The sequence below is a fragment of the Cynocephalus volans genome, chromosome 8 (genome assembly GCF_027409185.1).
Source record: "Cynocephalus volans isolate mCynVol1 chromosome 8, mCynVol1.pri, whole genome shotgun sequence".
Lineage (NCBI taxonomy): Eukaryota > Metazoa > Chordata > Mammalia > Dermoptera > Cynocephalidae > Cynocephalus > Cynocephalus volans.
This window is the reverse complement of record NC_084467.1, coordinates 145,621,382-145,641,664: the sequence shown is the minus strand read 5'-3', so window position 1 is coordinate 145,641,664 and position 20,283 is coordinate 145,621,382. Positions and strand designations below refer to the sequence as shown.

Here is a 20,283-nt window from a genome sequence, read left to right as displayed (position 1 = left end):
CCCTTTGATTTCCACATGGCAGCAGGTGCTTTTGGAGATGTCAGCTATACACTGAATATGCTCAAATTGAACCAGGACCTTAAAAAATTTTCCTCATAAGGGAGCAGATAAAGGAATCAATAGAAATTTACTTCTGATGCCAGGATAATAAAAAACAGTGGGTTTTAAACAAAACCTTGAACTCATACAGTATACATATATATCCCCCTCCACTTATTCTGACTTTTATTTGTAAGCCTGACCAGTATAAGCATTTGAAAATTTAGCAGCCACTGTATGTATCACCTTGAAGTTGACAAATTGCTTTAGCCTATTTTGTAAAATTTTGCATAACTCACTCACATAAGGTAATTTCTAAATTGGAGTGAACTAATTTAGACAATGATTTAAAATTAACAACTCTATAAATTTTTCAAAGATAATTACCAGATTTTGTTATAAAATATGGTTTTAAATGTAAGCGGTAATATGCTACATATTGTGGAAAAAATTACTTACATAATGAAATCTAAAACTACTGATGTGATTCAAATAAACTATTGAAGTTAACATGGAAATGTGAAAGATAAGGTTAGTGACTCAGTCTTCCCTAGGTCTGTTATTGTTACTTTGAGGTCCATCCAACAATTGAGAAATACACATCTTTTGGGTGCAGTTATAGCAAACCCTTGAACAACACGGGTTTGAATTGCACAGATCCTCTTATTTGCGGGTTTTTTTCAATAAACATATTGGAAAAAAATTTGGTTAGGTATGTCATGAATGCATGACATACTTAACAGAACAGTAGGCTATTAGTAGGCTATTAGTAGTTTAATAGTGAACAACTAAAGTAATGCCCAGGGCCACATCCACCCAGCCCCTCACCCCCATGGGAGTCCGAGCACACTGCAGCAGAGCCACAACCCAGGGAAATCACAGAATGTACTTATGTACTTAAATATTGTTATATGCGGATTTTCAAATATGAACAGCAGTGGGGGGTGGGGGATTTGGTCAACACACCTAACCTTCCTCATTATTCAAGGGTCAACTGTATGTTTTTCCCATCTGTGCAAGGCACTATCAATTTAAAAAGGCAGTGTGATACCGTGAAATATATATTTTGTCTTATTCCCATTTCCTGGCATACAGCTCCTAAAATCCTTGGAATCTCAGGAGTGATAAGAGCGTCTTTTGTATGCTGATAAAACGAGTGACTAGTGGCCCTCCCTCCCCATAGCTTCAAGATTGGGCCAGTCACCAGAAAGACCAAAGCATGATTAGAGGGTTGGGACATGCAACACCATCTCCAATCTACAGGGAGCGGAGAAGGGCTAAAAGTTGGGTTGATCACCAAAGGACAATGATATAATCAATAATGTCTATGTAACAAAGCCTCCATAAAAAGCCAAAAAGACAGGTTTGGGGAGCTTCTGGGTAGCTGAATACATGGAAGTTCCTGGAGGATGACATACCCAGAGAGGGCATGGAGGCTTTGTGCTCCTCATACCTTGCCCTGTGCATCTCTTCTGTCTGACTGCTCATCTGTATCCATCATAACATCCTTTGTAATAAATATGTAAATAAAAGTAAAGTGTTTCCTGAATTCTGTGAGACACCCTAGCAAATTAATCAAACCAGAGAGGATTTGAGGAACCCAAATTTATTGCAGTCCTCAGAAGCACAGACCACAACCTGGGTATTTCTATTGGCATCTAAAAGTGACAGATGGTCTTGTGGGACTGAGCCCTTAACATGTGGGATCTGAAGCCAATTCCATGTAGACAATGTCAGAATTGTAATGAATTACAGAATACCCAGCCGACGTCTGCTGCAGAATTGCTTGGTGTGTGGGAAAAAGTTCCCACATATCTGGTGTCAGAAGTGAAGTGTGGTGTGTGGGTAGAGAGAAAAAAACGCTTTGATTTTTTCTATATCTCTAATAGGCCGTTGGTATCTCATAGTATATACAATATGATTGGACAAAAACAACTAAATACAGAAAACTGATCATGATTAATTGCAAAATTATGTGGCAAAAAATAATTATACAAGTTCTAAAGGATAGCAGAACAAAGAGATCAACAACAATCAGAAAGGAGGAAGGCTTCACAATATAGGTAGAACTTAGATAGGGAACACAGAACTAGAATAAGAACGCTGCCATTGGAGGCAGTCAGAACACCTTTCTGACTCAAGAAAGTAGAAGTGAATTTGAGGCAAATCCTAGAGGGATGGAAAGTAATGAAGCAAGGGCTAGAGTTAAAACAGTAGAAAAAAAAAAAAGAAAACTACAGACTGATATCCCTAATGAACACAGACAGAAGATCCTCAGTAAAATACTAGCAAACAGAATCCAGCAACACATTAAAAAGATCAGACAATGGGATTTATCCCAGGGATGCAAGGATGGTTCAACATATGTAAATCTATAAACATGATACACCACATCAACAGAGTAAAGGAAAATCATATGATCATTTCAATAGATGCAGAAAAAGCATTTGATAAAATCCAACACCTGTTCATGATAAACACATTCAATAAATTAGGTATAGAGGGAATGTACCTCAACACAATGAACGCCATATATCACAAACCCATAGCTAATATCATACTAAATGGGCAAAAATTGAAAGCTTTTCCTCTAACAAGACAAGGATGCCCACTTTCCCTACTCTTATTCAACATAGTACTAGAAGTGCTAGCCTGTCCAAAAAAGCAAGAGAAAGCAATAAAGGGAAATAGGAAAGGGGAAGTCAAACTATCCCTATTTGCAGATAACATGATCCTATACACAGGAAACCTAAAGACTCTACCAAAAAAATTACTAAAACTAATAAATGAATTCAGCAAAGTGGCAGGATACAAAATCAACACACAAAAATCAATAGCCTTCCTATACACCAACAGTGAAATAGCTGAAGAAGAAATCAAGAAAGCAATCCCATTCACAATAGCTACCAAAAAAGTGAAACACCTAGGAATTAATTTAATGAAGGAGATGAAAGACCTCTATAATGAAAACTATAAAACATTGATGAAAAAAATTGAAGAGGACAAAAATAAATGGAAAGATATCCCATGTTCATGAGCCAGAAGAATAAGCATCATCAGTGTCCATATTACCCAAAGCAATCTACACATTCAACATGTCCCTATCAAAATACCAATGACACTCTTCACAGAAATAGAAAAAAAAATATTAAAATTTGTTTGGAACCACAAAAGACCCCGTATAATGAAAGCAATCTTGAACAAAAAGAACAAAGTTGGAGGCATCACACCTCCTAACTTCAAAATATACTATAAAGCTATAATAACCAAAACAGCAAGGTACTGGCATAAAAATGAACAAATTGATGAATAGAATATACAGCCCTGAAATAAACCCACACAATTATAGCCAACTGATTGACAAAGGCACCAAAAATATACAGTGGGGGAATGGACAGCCTTTTCATAAAATGGTGCTGGGAAAACTGGATATTTACAAGCAGAGATTGAAACTAGACCCCTATCTCTCACCATACACAAAAATCAATTCAAAATGGATTAAAGACCTAAATTTAAGACCTGAAACTATGAAACTTCTAGAAGAAAATATAGGGAAAATGCTGCATGGAATATGAGTGGACATCACTTTTTTGAGCAAGACTACCAAGGCACAAGCAACTAAAACAAAAATACATAAATGGGACTACACCAAACTAAAAAACTTCTGCCTGGTTAGGGACACTATCAACAAAGTGAGGAGACAGCCTACAGAATGGAAGAAAGTGTCTGCTAACCACACATCAGACAAGGGGCTAATATCCAGAGTACATATGGAACTCAAATGATGCAACAGCAAAAAAACAAATAACCCAATTTTAAAATGGGCAAAACTGGTGATGATTGTGCTAGTACCAGAAGTCCCCGGGTCCCCGAGCCAGCGTAGGGAGGCCGAGGGCCTCAGCCATGCCCTGCTACATCCACATCCAGCCCGGCCATGACTGCACTGCCACTGGAGGTCCCCCAGGCTCCTGAGCTGGGAGGGAGGACTGAAGGCCTCAGCCACACACCCCCAATATCCACATCCAGCCCAGCAACAACTGAGCCACCACCGGAAATAGCCAAGGCTCCCGAGCCAGAGTCAGGGGAGTCCTCAGGCCTCAGCCACGTCCCCCTGCCCCCTGTCCTCCACAAGCAGGCCAGTGGAGGAGCTGGCCCCCAGCCTCCACCTCTGTTTCCCTACCCACCTCCCACCTGCCCCTCCCACTGCTCTGAAATAACATCTTTGAATGTAAAAAAAATAATAATAAATAAATAAATACTGGGCAAAGGACTTGAACAGACATTTCACAAAAGAAGACACACAAATGGCCAACAAGTACGTGAAAAATGCTCAACACCACTAATCATCAGGAAAATGAAAATTAAAAGCACAGTGAGATATCATCTCACTCCAGTTAAGAGTGTGTATGACCAACAAGACAAAAAAAAAAAAAAAAATGGTGCAGCAAGGATGTGGAGGAGAAGGAACTCTCCCGTATTCCTGATGGGAATTTAAATTGGGACAGCCATGTGGATGACAGTATGGAAGTTCCTCAGAAAAGTAAAAATAGATCTACCCTATGACTCAGCTATCCCACTACTGGGTGTATAACCAAAGAAAATAAAATCAATATATCAAAAAGACACCTGCACTCCCATGTTTATCACAAAGCTATTCACAATAGCCAAGATATGGAATTAACCTAAATGTCCGTCAATGGATGAATGGATTAAAAAATGTGGTGTATATGGAAAAATGCTCAACATCACTCAGCATTCGGGAAATGCAAATCAAAACCACACTGAGATACCGTCTCACCCCAGTTAGGATGGCTAAAGACTGTGAATGATAAATGCTGGCGAGGTTGCAGAGAAAAAGGAACCCTCATACACTGTTGGTGAAACTGCAAAATGGTGCAGCCTCTATGGAAAATGGTATGGAGGTTCCTCAAACAATTGCAGATAGATCTACCATATGACCCAGCTATCCCACTGTTGGGAATATACCCAGAGGAATGGAAATCATCAAGTCGAAGGTATACCTGTTCCCCAATGTTCATCGCAGCACTCTTTACAATAGTCAAGAGTTGGAACCAGCCCAAATGTCCAAAATCAGATGAGTGGATACAGAAAATGTGATATATCTACACAACGGAATACTACTCAGCTATAAAAACGAATGAAATACTGCCATTTGCAATGACATGGATGGACCTAGAGAGAATTATATTACGTGAAATGAGTCAGGCACAGAAAGAGAAATATCACATGTTCTCATGTATCTGTGGGAGCTAAAAATAAATAAATAAATACACAAATAAACGGGGGGGGAGGGATGAAGACACAACAATTACAATTCCTTGAAGTTGATATGACAAGTGAACAGATATGAGGCTGTTGGGAAGGAGGGGGAGAGAGAAGAAGGAGGGAGGTTTCAGTAATGGGCCACAATAATCAACCACGTTGTATGTTGACAAAATAAAATAAAATTTTAAGAAAAATCAAAATTGACAAAAAAAAAATAAATAAATAAGAAGTGTGGTATGTATACATAATAGAATACCACTCAGCTATTCAAAAAAAAAAAAAAATGATATCCTATCATTTGCAGTAACATGGATGGAACTGGAAACCATCACATTAAGTGAAGTTAAGTCAGGCCCCAAAAGACAAATACAACATGATATCACTCATATGTGGAATCTAAAAAATATAAAAGTGGTTCTCATAGAAGCAGAGAGTAAAATAATGGGTACAAGAAGTGGGGCGGGGGGTGGGGAGGAGGAAAAATGGTGGACAAATGGACACTATGCTAAGTGAATCACTGTGCAGTATATGCAAATATTGAAACAATGCACTGCACCCTTCAAATATGCACAAATAAATATTAAAATATTTTGAATTAAAAAAAAAAAGAAAACAAGAATCCATTGAAGGTATACTGGAGGTAAAGCCTGGCAGAGAAAACGTTCAGTGGCCATCAGAATTTCAGTTCTGGAGACTGAAGACAGGACAAGAGCAGTACTTATCCATTCTTCTGAGAAATTCAGTACTAAGAAAATTCAAAACTCATCCACAGACTCCATACATTACCTGCATGACAGTAGTTTAACACATAAAATTTAGCAGCATCAATAATATTTTATGGCACAAAAGAATTAATCTGATGACTTTTATACTTTTATTCAGAATTAGAGGTAGGGGCTTAATATTAATAACAAGTTCAAATATTAAGTTACCCATGTTAGGAAACACAAATAAAGAAAATGTACAAATATCTTATTCTTTTAAGATAAATAGTGTTCATATATTGGAAGGAAACATTTTTATTTCTTTTTTCTCTGTATACTGCTTTATAAGGGTAAAACTGAAAATTAAATGTTAAAAGAATTATGTAGGAGTCAGTCTGTGAGGAACTGAGGAGTATAAATTTTATTCTGGGGTAATTAGCAAAGCAGAAAAACCACAAAAGTGGACGGACATTTAAAGCAATATTTAGGGAAGATTCACCTGGTTGCATGATGGAAGATGGATTGGAGTAGGGGAACAAAACTGGAAGGCAGGAAGTATATAAAAAGAGGATTTAATTTACTTAGTTTAGTTTGGTTTAGGCGTGCTGCCGGTGAGGCTGGTGTCAGTGGAGATAAGGAGCAAGGGAGTGACTTGAGAGACAGTGAAGCACTAACCATGCATAGGGAAAGTGGGAGGCACCTAGGCCTAAAAGTACCATGACGTATGGGATCATTCCACTGGACTCTAAATTTTATATTAGCTCATTCACACCGGTATCGGCAATGCCAAGCATCCATTGATCCATGCACCAGTCCACAGAAAATGTGTCCCATTATGGGCATAGATGTCCATATATAAAAAGGGCATAAGAAATTCCATTTTAAAAATCGACACACTGTTATGTATGGTCTGGAGAGGGGGGGAAGCACAGAGAGAGGAGGAGTAAGGCACGATTCCTTAAAAGAGATTCCAAGTGCCCTGACTCCTGGTCTAGGGATCTTTCATTGCCCCAAGAAGCAATGACATTGGAATCAGCCACCTAAGGATTTTAACCTCAGTAACTTTCAGTATTCAAAAGAAGTGGGATCATAAAGTTTCAAATGCGTTTATTTTCTCCCCAAAAGGATTTGTGCCAAAAAGGAACTTAATGGATTAGTTGTCTATAACTGTTGTTTAAAAAGGAATTAAATTACATTTGGGGAAAAAGCACCTCAAGTGTCAATCGATCTCTGTGATGGAAGATTCTAAAGCTTCTAAATGTTCCTAGTGATGATTTATGCAATAAAGAATTGATAAGACTCTACTGAGAAGAAAGTTACTCCATTAATTAGTTTTTAGTGTGGTTTCTTCTTTGAGTTCTCCAAATAAAATCTAAGTAAATATTCTCATTTTGGAGATAGTTAAAACTTACTCTCAATAAAATCACTCGATTTAGATTTCTTTTTATTTTTTTTCTTGTCTTTTTTGTTTTGTTTTTGTTTTTTCTTTCTTTCTCTTCTTTTTGTTTGTTTGTTTTGTTCTGCTCTTGGTGGCTGGCCCATGTGGGGATCTGAATCATTGACCTTGGTGTTATCAATACCTCTCTCTAACCCACTGGGCTAACTGGCCAGCCCTTGATTTATATTTCTGAAAACATAATAGGAACTGTAATCATGTTCCCAAATATACTGTTCGTTATGGGTAACGTATTCCCTGAAAACGTTAAATGATCTAACACCAAGCAATGCTACATGAGAAACTGGAAAATAATTAGAATTTAATCACTGAAACTAATTTCTATTTAACTTGTACAATCTGTAAAATGTATTTTACAGGATCACTGACTCTTCTTCTAAACATCTGTATTTCCTGTAGAAAAAACTAACTTCAAGATGTTACATAATGACTATCATTGAGCCTGTTCTCAAATGCATTACTTCCATTTCTGATTAGGGAGATAACTCCCGTTAGTTCTAAATAAGTTTAAATAAGTTCCATGCATGAAACATGCAGAGTGAGAAAGACAAAATTTCACTAAGAATGATTTATAGTGCATAAATGTGCTTGCACACTTAACTTTTTCTTAATTTTCAATGAAATGGCAATAGATTTCAACATTACTGTTTTTCCATGCCTACTAGAAAGTTCTTCATAAGTGGCCAGGGATTACTCCCAAAGAGCAAAGGATGAAAACTAAAATCTAGTCGACCCAATAAACCAAAGCAAAAACATCAAAACAGGAATCAATTGCTTTGGGAAGGAGACAAAGGCATTTCAGCCTTTCTTTTTCCTCCAGAAAAGACTATGACTGTACAGTCCAATATGGTAGCCATACACGTAGTCACATTTATTTAAACATTAAAAATTAAATCATTTTCAAAACAAGTTCCTTAGGTGTACTAGCCATATTTCAAGTGCTGAACTGTCACATGTAGCTAGTGGCTACCATATGGGACAGTGCAGATATAGAACACTTCCATCATTGTAGAAAGAGCTATTGGAGGGAAGGTCCACTAATTATCGGCTTACCGATCAGTGGTGCATTAGCAACAAAACACATAGGCAAGGAGCTAGACAAAATCTATCTTGACAGCTGCATGCTGGATTGGCCACGAAATTCCACAGCCAAACACCATTGTGGTTATGAAATTCAGTTAATAAGAAAAGGGCAACAGTTTCACTGATATGTAATGATAAACTGAGGCTAGATTCTACATTAATGACAGAATCTTAATGGCAAAGATGCATCTATATTTTTTAATCTTAATGGCAAAGATGCATCTATATAATCTACAATTTATATTTTCCTAATATGTTATAAGGGTGTACATGTAACAAATGTTTGCTGCCTTGTTATCCATTTTAAGTAGTCCCTAGAATAAAATCACTTCTATGTCAAGACTTTCCATTCAAGGGTATTATTTTTTATTTCCTTATCAAAAAATCATGAACTCGGGAGCTCCTTTGGGTGACTAACCAAAATAGGTTAAGAGAAACAATATAATTGATAAGAAAGATGGAATTTTAGGAACTTTTACTCTTTCTCACTTAGAAAATCTTCAACTAAATGGTGCCTGGCATTGATTATCCCATAGCTTTTTCTGTACTGGTTCCACTTTATAACAGTTTGCCCACACCACAGGCTTTCCACATAAGACAGGAAGACCAAAGTTCAGACTTACATTCTCATTTGGCTTAGAAAAGAGTGGAAAATCATATTTAGCATTATTACTTCATGGCATTTTAGAAAGAGACTACTGACGTTTTACATACACAGTATGTATGTGTAGCTCCTGATTCGGACTGAACAGTGATTTCTCCAAGTAACCATTACACACGATGCTAGGATTTCCAGAGTTTCTTTACCGATGAGATATCAACCTACAGCCACTTTGTATCTTTTCTTTCTTTCTTTCTTTCTTTTTTTTTTTTTCTATTCAGTACTCTCACTTTTGTTTCCACACTCAAGAATCTGTTAAAATATATGTCAAAGGACAGACAAAATGGACTCCCTGTGGTTAAAAGAGACATTCAGATTGTTACAGAACTAACTGGCCACAACCAGAGAGAGAGGCAGGCATGTATTTCTCAGTCTGCAAGTATGTATCTCACTAATTGTTACGAAGTGATATTTTCTGTAACTAAGCAAAGGGAGCTTTAATTTAATTTAATTTGCCAAAGTGGCTCATAGAACTCAGCTCTGTGGGAACAGAGGCTCCTGTACTCTAGATCCTTCTAGATCTTACCATATGTACCTCTTTATCTGGCTGCTCATCTGTACCCTTTACTAATAACATAAGTAAAGTGTTTCTCTGAGTTCTGTGAGCTGTTCTAGCAAATTAATCAAACCTGAGGAGGGGGTCATGAGAACCCTGATTTACAGCTGGTCAGTCAGACATATAGGTGACAACCTACGACTTGCTTGTGACTGACATCGAAGTTGGGGCAATCTGAGCCCTCAACCTGTGGGATCTGGTGCTATTTCCAGATAGGTAGTATCAGAATTGAATTGAAATGGCTTGGAGTGTGCAGAAGTACCCCCACACATCTGATGTCAGAAGTTTTTTCCCCTTATAGTATCCTTTATACTAAACCAGTAATAATCATACTAAGTAAAGTTTTTTCTTGAGTTCTGTGAGTCATCCTAGTAAATTAGAGAATTCAAGTAGGTGGTTGAGGGAACGCCTGAGCCGGTGGGTCAGAAGTACAGGAGGCCCAGGACTTGTGATTGGCATCTGAAGTGGGGGGCAGTCTTGTGGGATCAAACCCTTAACCTGTGGGGACTGATGCTAACTTTGGGCAGTTAGTGTCAGAATTGAATTGAACTGTTGGATACTCAAGAGGTGTCCAGAGAGTTGGGGAATTGGTTGTTGGTATGGAAAAAAAAACCTGATTTTGTGTCAGAAGGTTGTGAGTAGAAAGAGTCCTTAGTCAATAATAATAACACAATTTGTGTGGATTAGATGACATAATGTAGGCCATAAACTCTGAACATTTTCCTTTTGTGTTTTGCTTTTGGCAGCTGGCCAGCATGGGGATCCGAGCCCTTCACCTTACTGTTACTAGGTTCCTCTCTAACCAACTGAGCGAACCAGCCAGTAAACATTGTGGGGTTTTGTTCTGTTTTGTTTTGGTGGCTGGCCAGTACGGCACTTTAACAGTGTTAGTGGCTCTCTTTGAATAATTTATTAGGTTGAAATGTTTGCCGATTCCTCATCTGTTGTACTCTTCCCAGCAATCACTGTATTGTGAAAAGATGAGTGTCTTTTCCCCAGCTACTACATTCCGGCATTTAACCTCTCCAACATCTGGACATCCCTTCTTCTAGGTCACTTACAGCCATCAGGCTTGGCTTAGAACACATTTTCACATGGTCCATTTTTGCTGAAAATTAAAATGTTCATGGTGGACAGCTTTTTTATAACAATTTTCTCATATACTTGAAGTATTTATTGTCATTCACATGCTTTTCTTTTCCTTTTACAATCTAAGTTCGTGTAATTCTTCAACCTTCCCTTATAAATTCTATTTAAAGACACTTTACATTTTTCTCTTCTGAATTTTAGAGAGATTTTCTTTCCATCTATAATTGAAGTCCTCTGATATCTTTATTGCACATAGATTCCTGGGATGAAGGCAAAAGAAAATGCAACATATGATATTCATTCATACATTTTATTGCAAGGAATTGGAATGTGTTATAACAGAAGCTTGCCCCTAATCATGGAGACAGTGGACTACATTTGGCAAATAAATTAAGTGAATATTAAACTTTTCCTACAAGAAAACGTAACTTAGTATTCAATTGAAATGCTGCATTTATTCCTTTTTATAGACCTCACTTTGGTTCAGAAAGGATTTAAAGACACTCTGTAATACAGTCCTACAAAATTCTAGATCCTTAAGCTTTCATATAGGAATTCCTGTACTGTCAAATATTTTAACCTGACACTTTACGTTCAGTTGCTTTATGACACTTTTTAATTTATAAAGAACTCTCTGTAGTGTATACTTGTTAAGTACCAACGAGATTTTTAAACTATGTAGAATAACTTCTGAAATTATACAGATATGAGATAAACCTCCCTAATAAGTGGAAAAGTTATAGGTAATCCTGTCTGATGACCAAGTGAGGTCATCAACTCTAAGAGTCTTGAGTTAAATTCCATATCCTTACTATTTTTAAATGAATCTCATACTCTTAAAAAAAAAAAGTGTTCAGTGAAGAAAAATATACAAACTTCTGAAAGAAGTTTCTAGATGGCTAGCAATAGTAGGAAAATTAATTTTATATTTAGTCAGTCTTCTCAAAAGTAAACTTTTCTGCTAGTAAAGACTTATTAATTAAAATAAGTTCTGCCCCCATTGTAAGTGATGTAAGAGTGTGCAACAAAATATTCTTTGGGGGAGGCAGGGCATGGTTGCCCAAAGGTAGAAGTCCATCTTAGCCAAGGGAGTTTTCTTTGAAATACGTGAACTGCCCCATGATGAAGAAAATGTAATACATGAAGCCTAAAGTTAATAAGTAATGCCACCATGGACACACTGTATATGATCTTATGTTTAGTTTATATCAAGTGGTAGTTTCTCTTAATGTTAATATAATATATTTAAATAGGTTTTTAGTTATTTTAAAGAGCAGTAATTTTATGGCATGAGCTGATATCATTTCTCAATTATTTAAACATGAAAAGAAATTCTGCCACTCAGCATGTAGTGATAAAATCACTATTATGTCTTTATACCTAACTGAACTATAGTTTCCTACAAATAAATCTTAGCAGGAATTATCTTCTCCAAGACAAACTTTTTAAAACTAAACTTTTTAATCCTTACTTTATATTCTATAATTCCATTTACATAAATCGGATAAGAGATGCTTCTTCTGATAAATTTAGGTTTGACCTAAAAACTATTTTTATCTTAAGTCCTGTTGCTTTTCTTGTTGAGAGGCATATTCGTTAACTTATTTTCTTAGTTATTTCTTATTTTAAAACTATCTTTTCTTTTCTTAATTATTTTAAATAGGAAAATGATAAAGCACATTCACAGGATATCTAGAAAAAAAAAAGAAAACATATTACCCATACATAATTCAATCACCCAACTAATGTGAGCATTTAAAAGAATGTAAATACTATTTACACAAAGTTTTAAAATAATCCATTCCTATAAAATAATTTTTTCAAGTATAGGAAAGCATAAGTAAAAAAGCCACTTATAGTTCCACTGCCACCAAACAGTCATAGTCACATTTCTGTGTACACCCATCTATTTGGGGGGAGGGGTTCCTAGCATAGCACTGGTGGCTCCTGTTTCTTTGCTTGCATAGCTGGACTTCTGAGCTTTGTGGCAAGCCCTGCTTGAGGGAATCCCTTTCCTGAGGAATTTCCTGTGTCTGATTATACCATTATCCTTATAGTGAAGAATTCTCATAATGAACTAAGTATATCGACTCATTCACATTCTCACATGCTCATTAGTGTGGTTGATTCAAACCTTCTGGGGTCAGCTTTACCTCTCAAGTCTTTTCTGACAAATTGGCAATGAAGCTGATAATAGCCACTGAGGGAAATTCACCAGTCCTTTATACCATGGCCTCTCCAATTTTGATTTCCTTTTTTCTTCTTTTTTTAAAAAATCTACTTCAGATAGTTAATTCACATTTCTAATAAATCATTTTAAGAAAGCTATGTGTTTGGTATTTTTCCTGAACCCTTGAACATTTCAGAATGTCCTTTTTGGCTTTTCGCAGGAAAGACCACTTAACTGGATCTGAAATTCTTGGATTCCAGTATTTTCTTCTAAAACTACATGTATCTGTCCCATTAATGTGCCTGTTAGGGTTCTCAACTGCTAACAACAAAAACCAGGGCTGGCTAACTTAAGCAGAAAAGAAATTCATTGGAAGCATAGTTTTTGAAGTACAGAATGAAAAGGAGACTGGATATCAGCGAGAAACCAAGAGAGGCTGGGCAGCTGAGAACACTACGAGTGTTGCTCTGTGAGAACGAAGATGAAGCGCCAGTGGGACATTAGCATCTGCTGCTGCTGGACTCAAAATTCCACGATGCTGCCAAAACTGGAGCCTTTTAAGTGTCTCTGGTCTTGGCAAGAGTCAAAGTCCCACGGGAAGCATATGAGTGACTGGCTCTAGCATGTGTGACTTGCTAGGGGACAGGGGAAGGGAATTATCTGATCTTGTTTGTTTTCTGCTTCCCACCAAGTTAATGAATAATTCCTCCCCAAATTAGGGAAAGTGCTCAGACCCTAAGAGCCAAAATATGACAAATATCCACTGCAATCATCTTCTAACCGTTAGTATATCTGATAAGCCTGACACCAGTCATTTTGTTCCTCTGTTTACAACATATTGGTTTACTCTTTATGCTTGTTGGGGGGCTGGGGGGTTCTTCATACCAGCAATTTGAAACTTTAGTGAGAATGTGTCTAGATGAAGTTCATCCTTCAATGACCTTTCTTGATCTGCTGACAGAGGACAATATTTTTTTTTCTCTCTAGAACAGTTTTCTTCAATTTTATCTCTGACTATTTCTTTAGCTTCGGTTGTCTTTGCCTCTTAAACACCTATACATCTTAAATTGGAGTTCTATTTTCTGTTTTTAATTTTCACTTAAAAAATCATATTATTCAACTGTTAGTTCTTTTCCTTGGCATTCTAAGGGTCTTCTCAGGTTTATGTACCACACCCCTAATTTTATTTTTTTATTTTTAGTTGTACATGTTTACATCCCACTGCCTAGCTTTTACATTGACCTCGGTAGTGTGCACCAATCAATGCTATAAAATTAATTTTACTCTTCTTTCAGCAAAGCTACAAATAATTGGATAGGAAACAAGTGACAAAAATCTGTACATTAGAGTGTGCTGTTTCAATACATGCATATATTGTATAATGACCCCCTCTAGGTAGTCAGCTTATCCATCATCTAAAATTTATAATTTCTTAGTAGTGATAATTTTCAAGATCTTCTTTTCTAGCTATTTTTAAATATACAATACACTATTATTACCTGCAGTCATCCTAGAACACCAGAACTTATTCCTCCTATCTAACCGTAACTTTATACCAACAGACCAATCTCTTCCCTGCCTCCTCCCCGCTCTTCACCTCAGCCTCTGGTCACCACCTTTCTACTCTCTACTTCTACAAGAACCACTTTTTATAGATTCCACATATGAGTGAGATCATGTAGCATTTGTCTGGTTTTTTTTGTGCCCACCTTACTTCACTTAACATAATGGTCTATATATTTTTGCACTATAATGTCCCATCATTAAAATCAAATCCTTTCTTATTTCTTCCTTCACACTTGCCATTATTTTTTCATCTTAGCCATTTCTTGCATTATGCTGTGGTTTGAATGTCTCCCCCAGAACTCACGTGTTGGAAACTTAATCTCCAATTCGACAGTGCTGGGAGGTGGGACCTAATGGGAAGTACTTAGGTCATGAAGGCTCCACCCTCATGAATACATTAATGCCAGTATAAAAAGGCATCTCAGGATTGGGTTTGCTTTCTTGTTCTCTTTGCCCTTCTGCCTCCTACCCTGTGATGATACAGCAAGAAGAACTCTGCCAGTTGCTGGAGCCTTGATCTTCGACTTCCCAGTCTCTAGAACTGTGAGCCAAAATATTTCTGTTCATTATGAATTACCCAGTCTCAAATATTTTGTTATAGCAGCAGAACACAAATTAAGACACATAATAAATATACACCCCCATTTAAAAGAAGCTAAGTCTTTTTGAAAGATATTGGTGATACCAAAAATTTTTTCCCAGTCTCTAGAATAAACTACTTTCAAAGTGTCCACTTCTTCTAAGTCTTCCCTGACTCACCTTGTTTTGTTTCTCAGTATTTTCATTAGGTCCTATGCTTTGCTATTTTTTTAACTTGTTTTATTTGTTTGGACAGTTTTCTGTTTATTCATCCTCAAATGAGGTGACATCTATTCAGACCTAGTGTCTTTCAATAAAGTGTTTGGATGGACCTGGCTCCATTCTCTGTCTACTTCTGTTCTAGTTGAACCCCCTTTTCAGCTTTACAGCTGGGTGAGTCTAATGTGCATGGCTCCTTGCCTGATTCTCACCTATGGAGCTGTTCTGGCTGAGATACGATGCTCCCCTCTGGTACCATCTGTCTCTAAAACCTATAACTGACACTCATCAATGTTTCTCTTGCTTCCAAATATTTTAATTGGAAGGTTACATATATCCCAGGTTACAATTTTTAATATATATTCCAGGTTACATATATCCCAGGTTACAATTTTTTCTACCAGGGACTAGGTTGTCTGTCCACTTTCTATCCTGCTATTTTCCTAATTAGATAGTTAGAGCTATTAATGGGTATGAGGAAACAGCATTGTGGCTTCCTCAAAAAGTAACATTTTCTTTTTAGAGCAAACTATGAAACAGAGGGACTTCTTTCATGTGAACAGAAAAATGATGGACCACTGTTGAGACTTTCATTCTATTGATCTTCAAATATAAATAAATATCATATATACATACTTATATTGTATATACATATTTACATAAATAAAAATCTTTATATAGAATATGTATGTAACTCCTCCAAGAATTTTTGCTGCTGTTAATTGCCACCTGATTTTAGTATTATTCAGTTTTGTCTTTTTGTAGTCTTTATAGATATTTTACTGGTAGGTGAGTAGAGATTACAATACTAGAACATATGCTATTTTACACCAGAAAATTCTTGCTAATTATATTTTATAAAACTAAAAAAAAAATTGTAAAATCTGGATTTTTCACTCTTAAAGTATTTTAACTAGAAATAATTCCCAAACAGACCTGTGGAGGCACAGCAGCAAAAATGAGGGTATCGATTAAGCTACTGACTCCCCTGAATGCAAGAAACTATTCCTAAAGAGTGTATTCAATCCAATATATTATTTTACCTTTTAAATTTTCTAGAACTATTTTAATTCCTGCTTCTTAAAACATTTAACTGTACAAAAATGAAATTGATTTGCAATTTCAGATTTAATGTCAATAGTTTACAAGCACCGCATATTATCGTGAACTATACCTCTAAGTACAGCAGTTTGCTTCATCAAATATCCATAGCTTTTCAATGGTGCATTCAACCACAAAATAATACATTCAGATAGCTACAGTTTCTTATTTTTTAATTGAACAGTGTCATCAATTATCAATATTTTATATATATATATATATATATATATATATATATTTTTTTTTTTTTTTTTTTACCGGTAAGGGGATCACAACCCTTGGCACAGTGTGGGCCACACCACGCTCAGCCAGTGAGTGCACCAGCCATCCCTATATAGGATCCGAACCCGCGGCCTTGGCGCTACCAGCACCACACTCTCCCGAGTGAGCCATGCAGCCGACCCATGGAGTATATTTTTGTTAGATTTTTAAAACATCCTTTTTGATCAAAATTGACCCCTCAAACTCAAAGCCAACTAGACAGGCCATAAAAGAATGCCTCTAAACAGGCCTTTACCCTAGCAATCATACAGACTATCCAGTGATCCTGTAATGCTATATGTTTTTTACATTTATGTTTTGAGTATCTTATAACATTGTACCTCAGCACTTATTTCAATCATTGGATAATAATGGCTTTATCTTACCATCAGGGAGAGTCAAGGGCTTCCCTTAAAGGTATACATTTCTAGATCACAGGGGTCATTCTGTAGAATAGATTCAAATGCTACTTTCAGAAACTGTCCATGGAGCCATGTGAGAAGTTTGTTAAAAATGCACATTCCCAGGCCCCACACAAATCCTATGGAAACAGAATCTGAACATGGGGTTGGAAATCTGCTTTTTAAAAAATGAATTGCTTGGATAATTCCTTTACCCATGAAAGTTTGAGAATCAGTGTTCTAATATTAATGGACTAAAAAGTTAACAGAGAAACAAGGAAAGACCTGATTTGATTTTTACAATCTCATTCATTCTAAGTAAGAAAGTTCTTTACTTTCAAGTAAAGAACTGAGATCAAATTTCAGAAGTCCAGTACAATGCATTTTGTCTGAAGATATCAGTTTAGTAAAATGGTTCCAGAGTTCTAGTAACCCATGTTGCTACTTGAATTGACTCAAATTATCTGGGCAGTTCACCATGTAGAAATGCAGTGAACCACTTACAAAAGCAAAAAAAAACAAAAAAAAAACCTAGAGGTTTCATCAGCTAACAAAAGACACACATTCAGATTGCAGAATATATCTCAACTTCCAGGGAGAAAATTACAATCATATGTCAACCATTTTGTTAATTCTCATGGTAGTTTCACTTTTCTGTCATTAATTACATTCTAAGAGTGGGTTTTGAAACTCAGTGGTCATTCTCTTAGATAATCATTCCAAAAAATATCTGAGCGTGTTACTTCAGTCATGTTATAAAGCTGTTTCTAATACCATAACCAAATCACCAGACCCAGTTCTGATGTAATCAGTCTCCCACATCAAGCATTTAAAATGAAATATTCTGCTGAGGCAGCAACCAAACCTTTCAGCTTAACAGTGAAGAACTGCCAACAGTAATTCACTCATTACATTAACACTCCCAGCTGACCTACAGACATTTAGAAACCAAATATGATTCTACTGAAAGAGAAATTTTGGAGCAGTTTCTGATCTTCATTTGATGGTCCTGAATAATATATATATTTAGTAGCCATTAAACTTCATTTTAATACACTTGTTCTCAGTTAACTGAACATTTAGTCTATGTAGACATCATTCAAGATTGGCTTACCTTTAATTTATTGCCAATAAGCACTTGTGTGTGTGTGCGTATAAGACAAATAAGATAAAGAAGTCTGCTTAAGTTTCAATAAAATTTCACCAAGATGAGAAGAATCTTATATCTTTACTTTAAAAAATTAGTAAAAAAATCATTATTAAATTTAATTTAAAAAGAAGCCAATTAGTTATATATGCAATACTATAGTACTTAAATTAAGAAGGAACTTTTCAAACCAATTATTAATCAATTAGATTTTTTAAAAAAATCCACATGATAGATTAGAGGATTTAAAACTATTAAATCACCCGGAGATAATTTTTATATCTCTTAACACAGACATCTTAACTAGTAGTTAGTTGGCAGACATCATAACTAGTTATTTGTGATCATATTAAAACCTATTGTTAGTGATGTTTTAGTTTCCAGTGTAGTCAGTTCTAGATCACTGAGGATGCCCAAGCATTCTATCATGACAAACTGTAATTGTTAATTGTAATTGTAATCACTCTCAGATAACCAACTTGGGAGAACAGAGATGGAAGAAGGAAGACAGAATGGTTATTCAGAAGTTACCAGAAGCACAGTACCTTGTACTGTGAGGAAAACTGCAGCAGCTGATGACCCGCCTTCACTGGAAACCACACAATGATACTCTCCAGCATCGCTGAATTTCACACTCCTTAGTTCCAACGAGAGGTTAGCCAACGTCCTGATTCTTGCTGGCTCTGCCAGTCTGACATCTCTGCCGTTCCTCTGCCAGGTTAGATTGTAATCCACTGCACTGATGACAAGACACGTCAAAACGGCTCTCTCTCCAGGAGTGACTGTAACATTATTAGGCACTTGAATGACCGGAGGGGGTTCTGTGTGAAATCAAAAAGATTCAAATCAAGGGACCTAAAATCCATTTTGTTTTTACGGATGTAAGGTTTAAAAACTGAATGAGTATGTATTGAATATCTGCAAGAAAGATGCAATACAACAGAACTTCTTGATTAATGTATTTGTCTCTGAGCCTCCCCAAATTATTACCTCATTAAACTATGCTTTAAAAAGTTGTGCACAATTACAGACCCAAATCTATTCAGCTATCTCTAAATTACAGACGTGAGAGTCAAAGAGGCATGGCAAGAAGGTATGACTAGACTGATTTAGGATTGTGGAATGAGACAAATTTTTTATTTCCATTTTGACGAAAGTAGCATTTATGGATTTTTTAAATTTAATGATATATATTTAGTGATTTAAAGCAAATAGCACAGAAAGGAGGTAGACATGGCAGTGATAGTATTGGCTTTTGGGGGGGTGCAGTCTCATAAAGAGGACACAGTAAAAACAGTTTAATAAGACAAATGTTCTCCAAGCAGGGATAGGGAACAGTTTGATCTAGGAAGGTCAAGTGAACAGTAGGGATAGACCTTTAATAAAATGGTACACACAGAGATGTGTACACAAAAGGCATTGAGTAATGCATGCATATTTCAAATGTGGTCAAAAGCCGATTACTAATTGGATATTTAACCAACATTTGTAAAGAGAATCACATATTGCTCTAGTAGTTTTGAGAATGAATTTAAATTCCCCCTGTATAGCTCATTTTGGCCAAGTGCTTTAAAGATCTCCTGCAGCAAGCCATTATAAATAATACAGCAATAAAAACTATAGTGATCTATGCTAGTTGGAAATCCTTGTGTCTGTTTTAGTTTAAATATAAAACAGTGTCAGATATTCAAGATTAAGCTTGATTCCTGTGCTATTTAAAATGACACAGAAGTGCACATGAGCATCATAAGCCTAGAATAAAGGCTGAAAGCAGTCATGCCAAAACCATGCTGGTTATCTCTGAGTGATAGAAATGCATGTATTTTCTATATTTTCCATTTTATTTATCTTTGTTTTCCAAATTTTTTCTAAAGAGGATACACTGTTTTAAATTATACAAAAACCATAATTTTTATCATTCTGCTATGTTTTTAAAATTTCTCATGAAAATATCTGGCGGATCCA

General features: G+C 36.2%; 1 protein-coding gene across 1 annotated transcript in view; it reads right to left on the bottom strand.

The window, feature by feature from the left end:
* HMCN1 (hemicentin 1) overlaps positions 1–20,283 on the bottom strand; it is a 414,327-nt gene that overhangs the window by 224,627 nt on the left and 169,417 nt on the right. Inside the window, exon 11 of the mRNA XM_063104004.1 lies at positions 18,864–19,139. Coding sequence (XP_062960074.1) covers positions 18,864–19,139 — 276 coding nt within the window. The remainder of the gene's footprint in view (positions 1–18,863; positions 19,140–20,283) is intronic.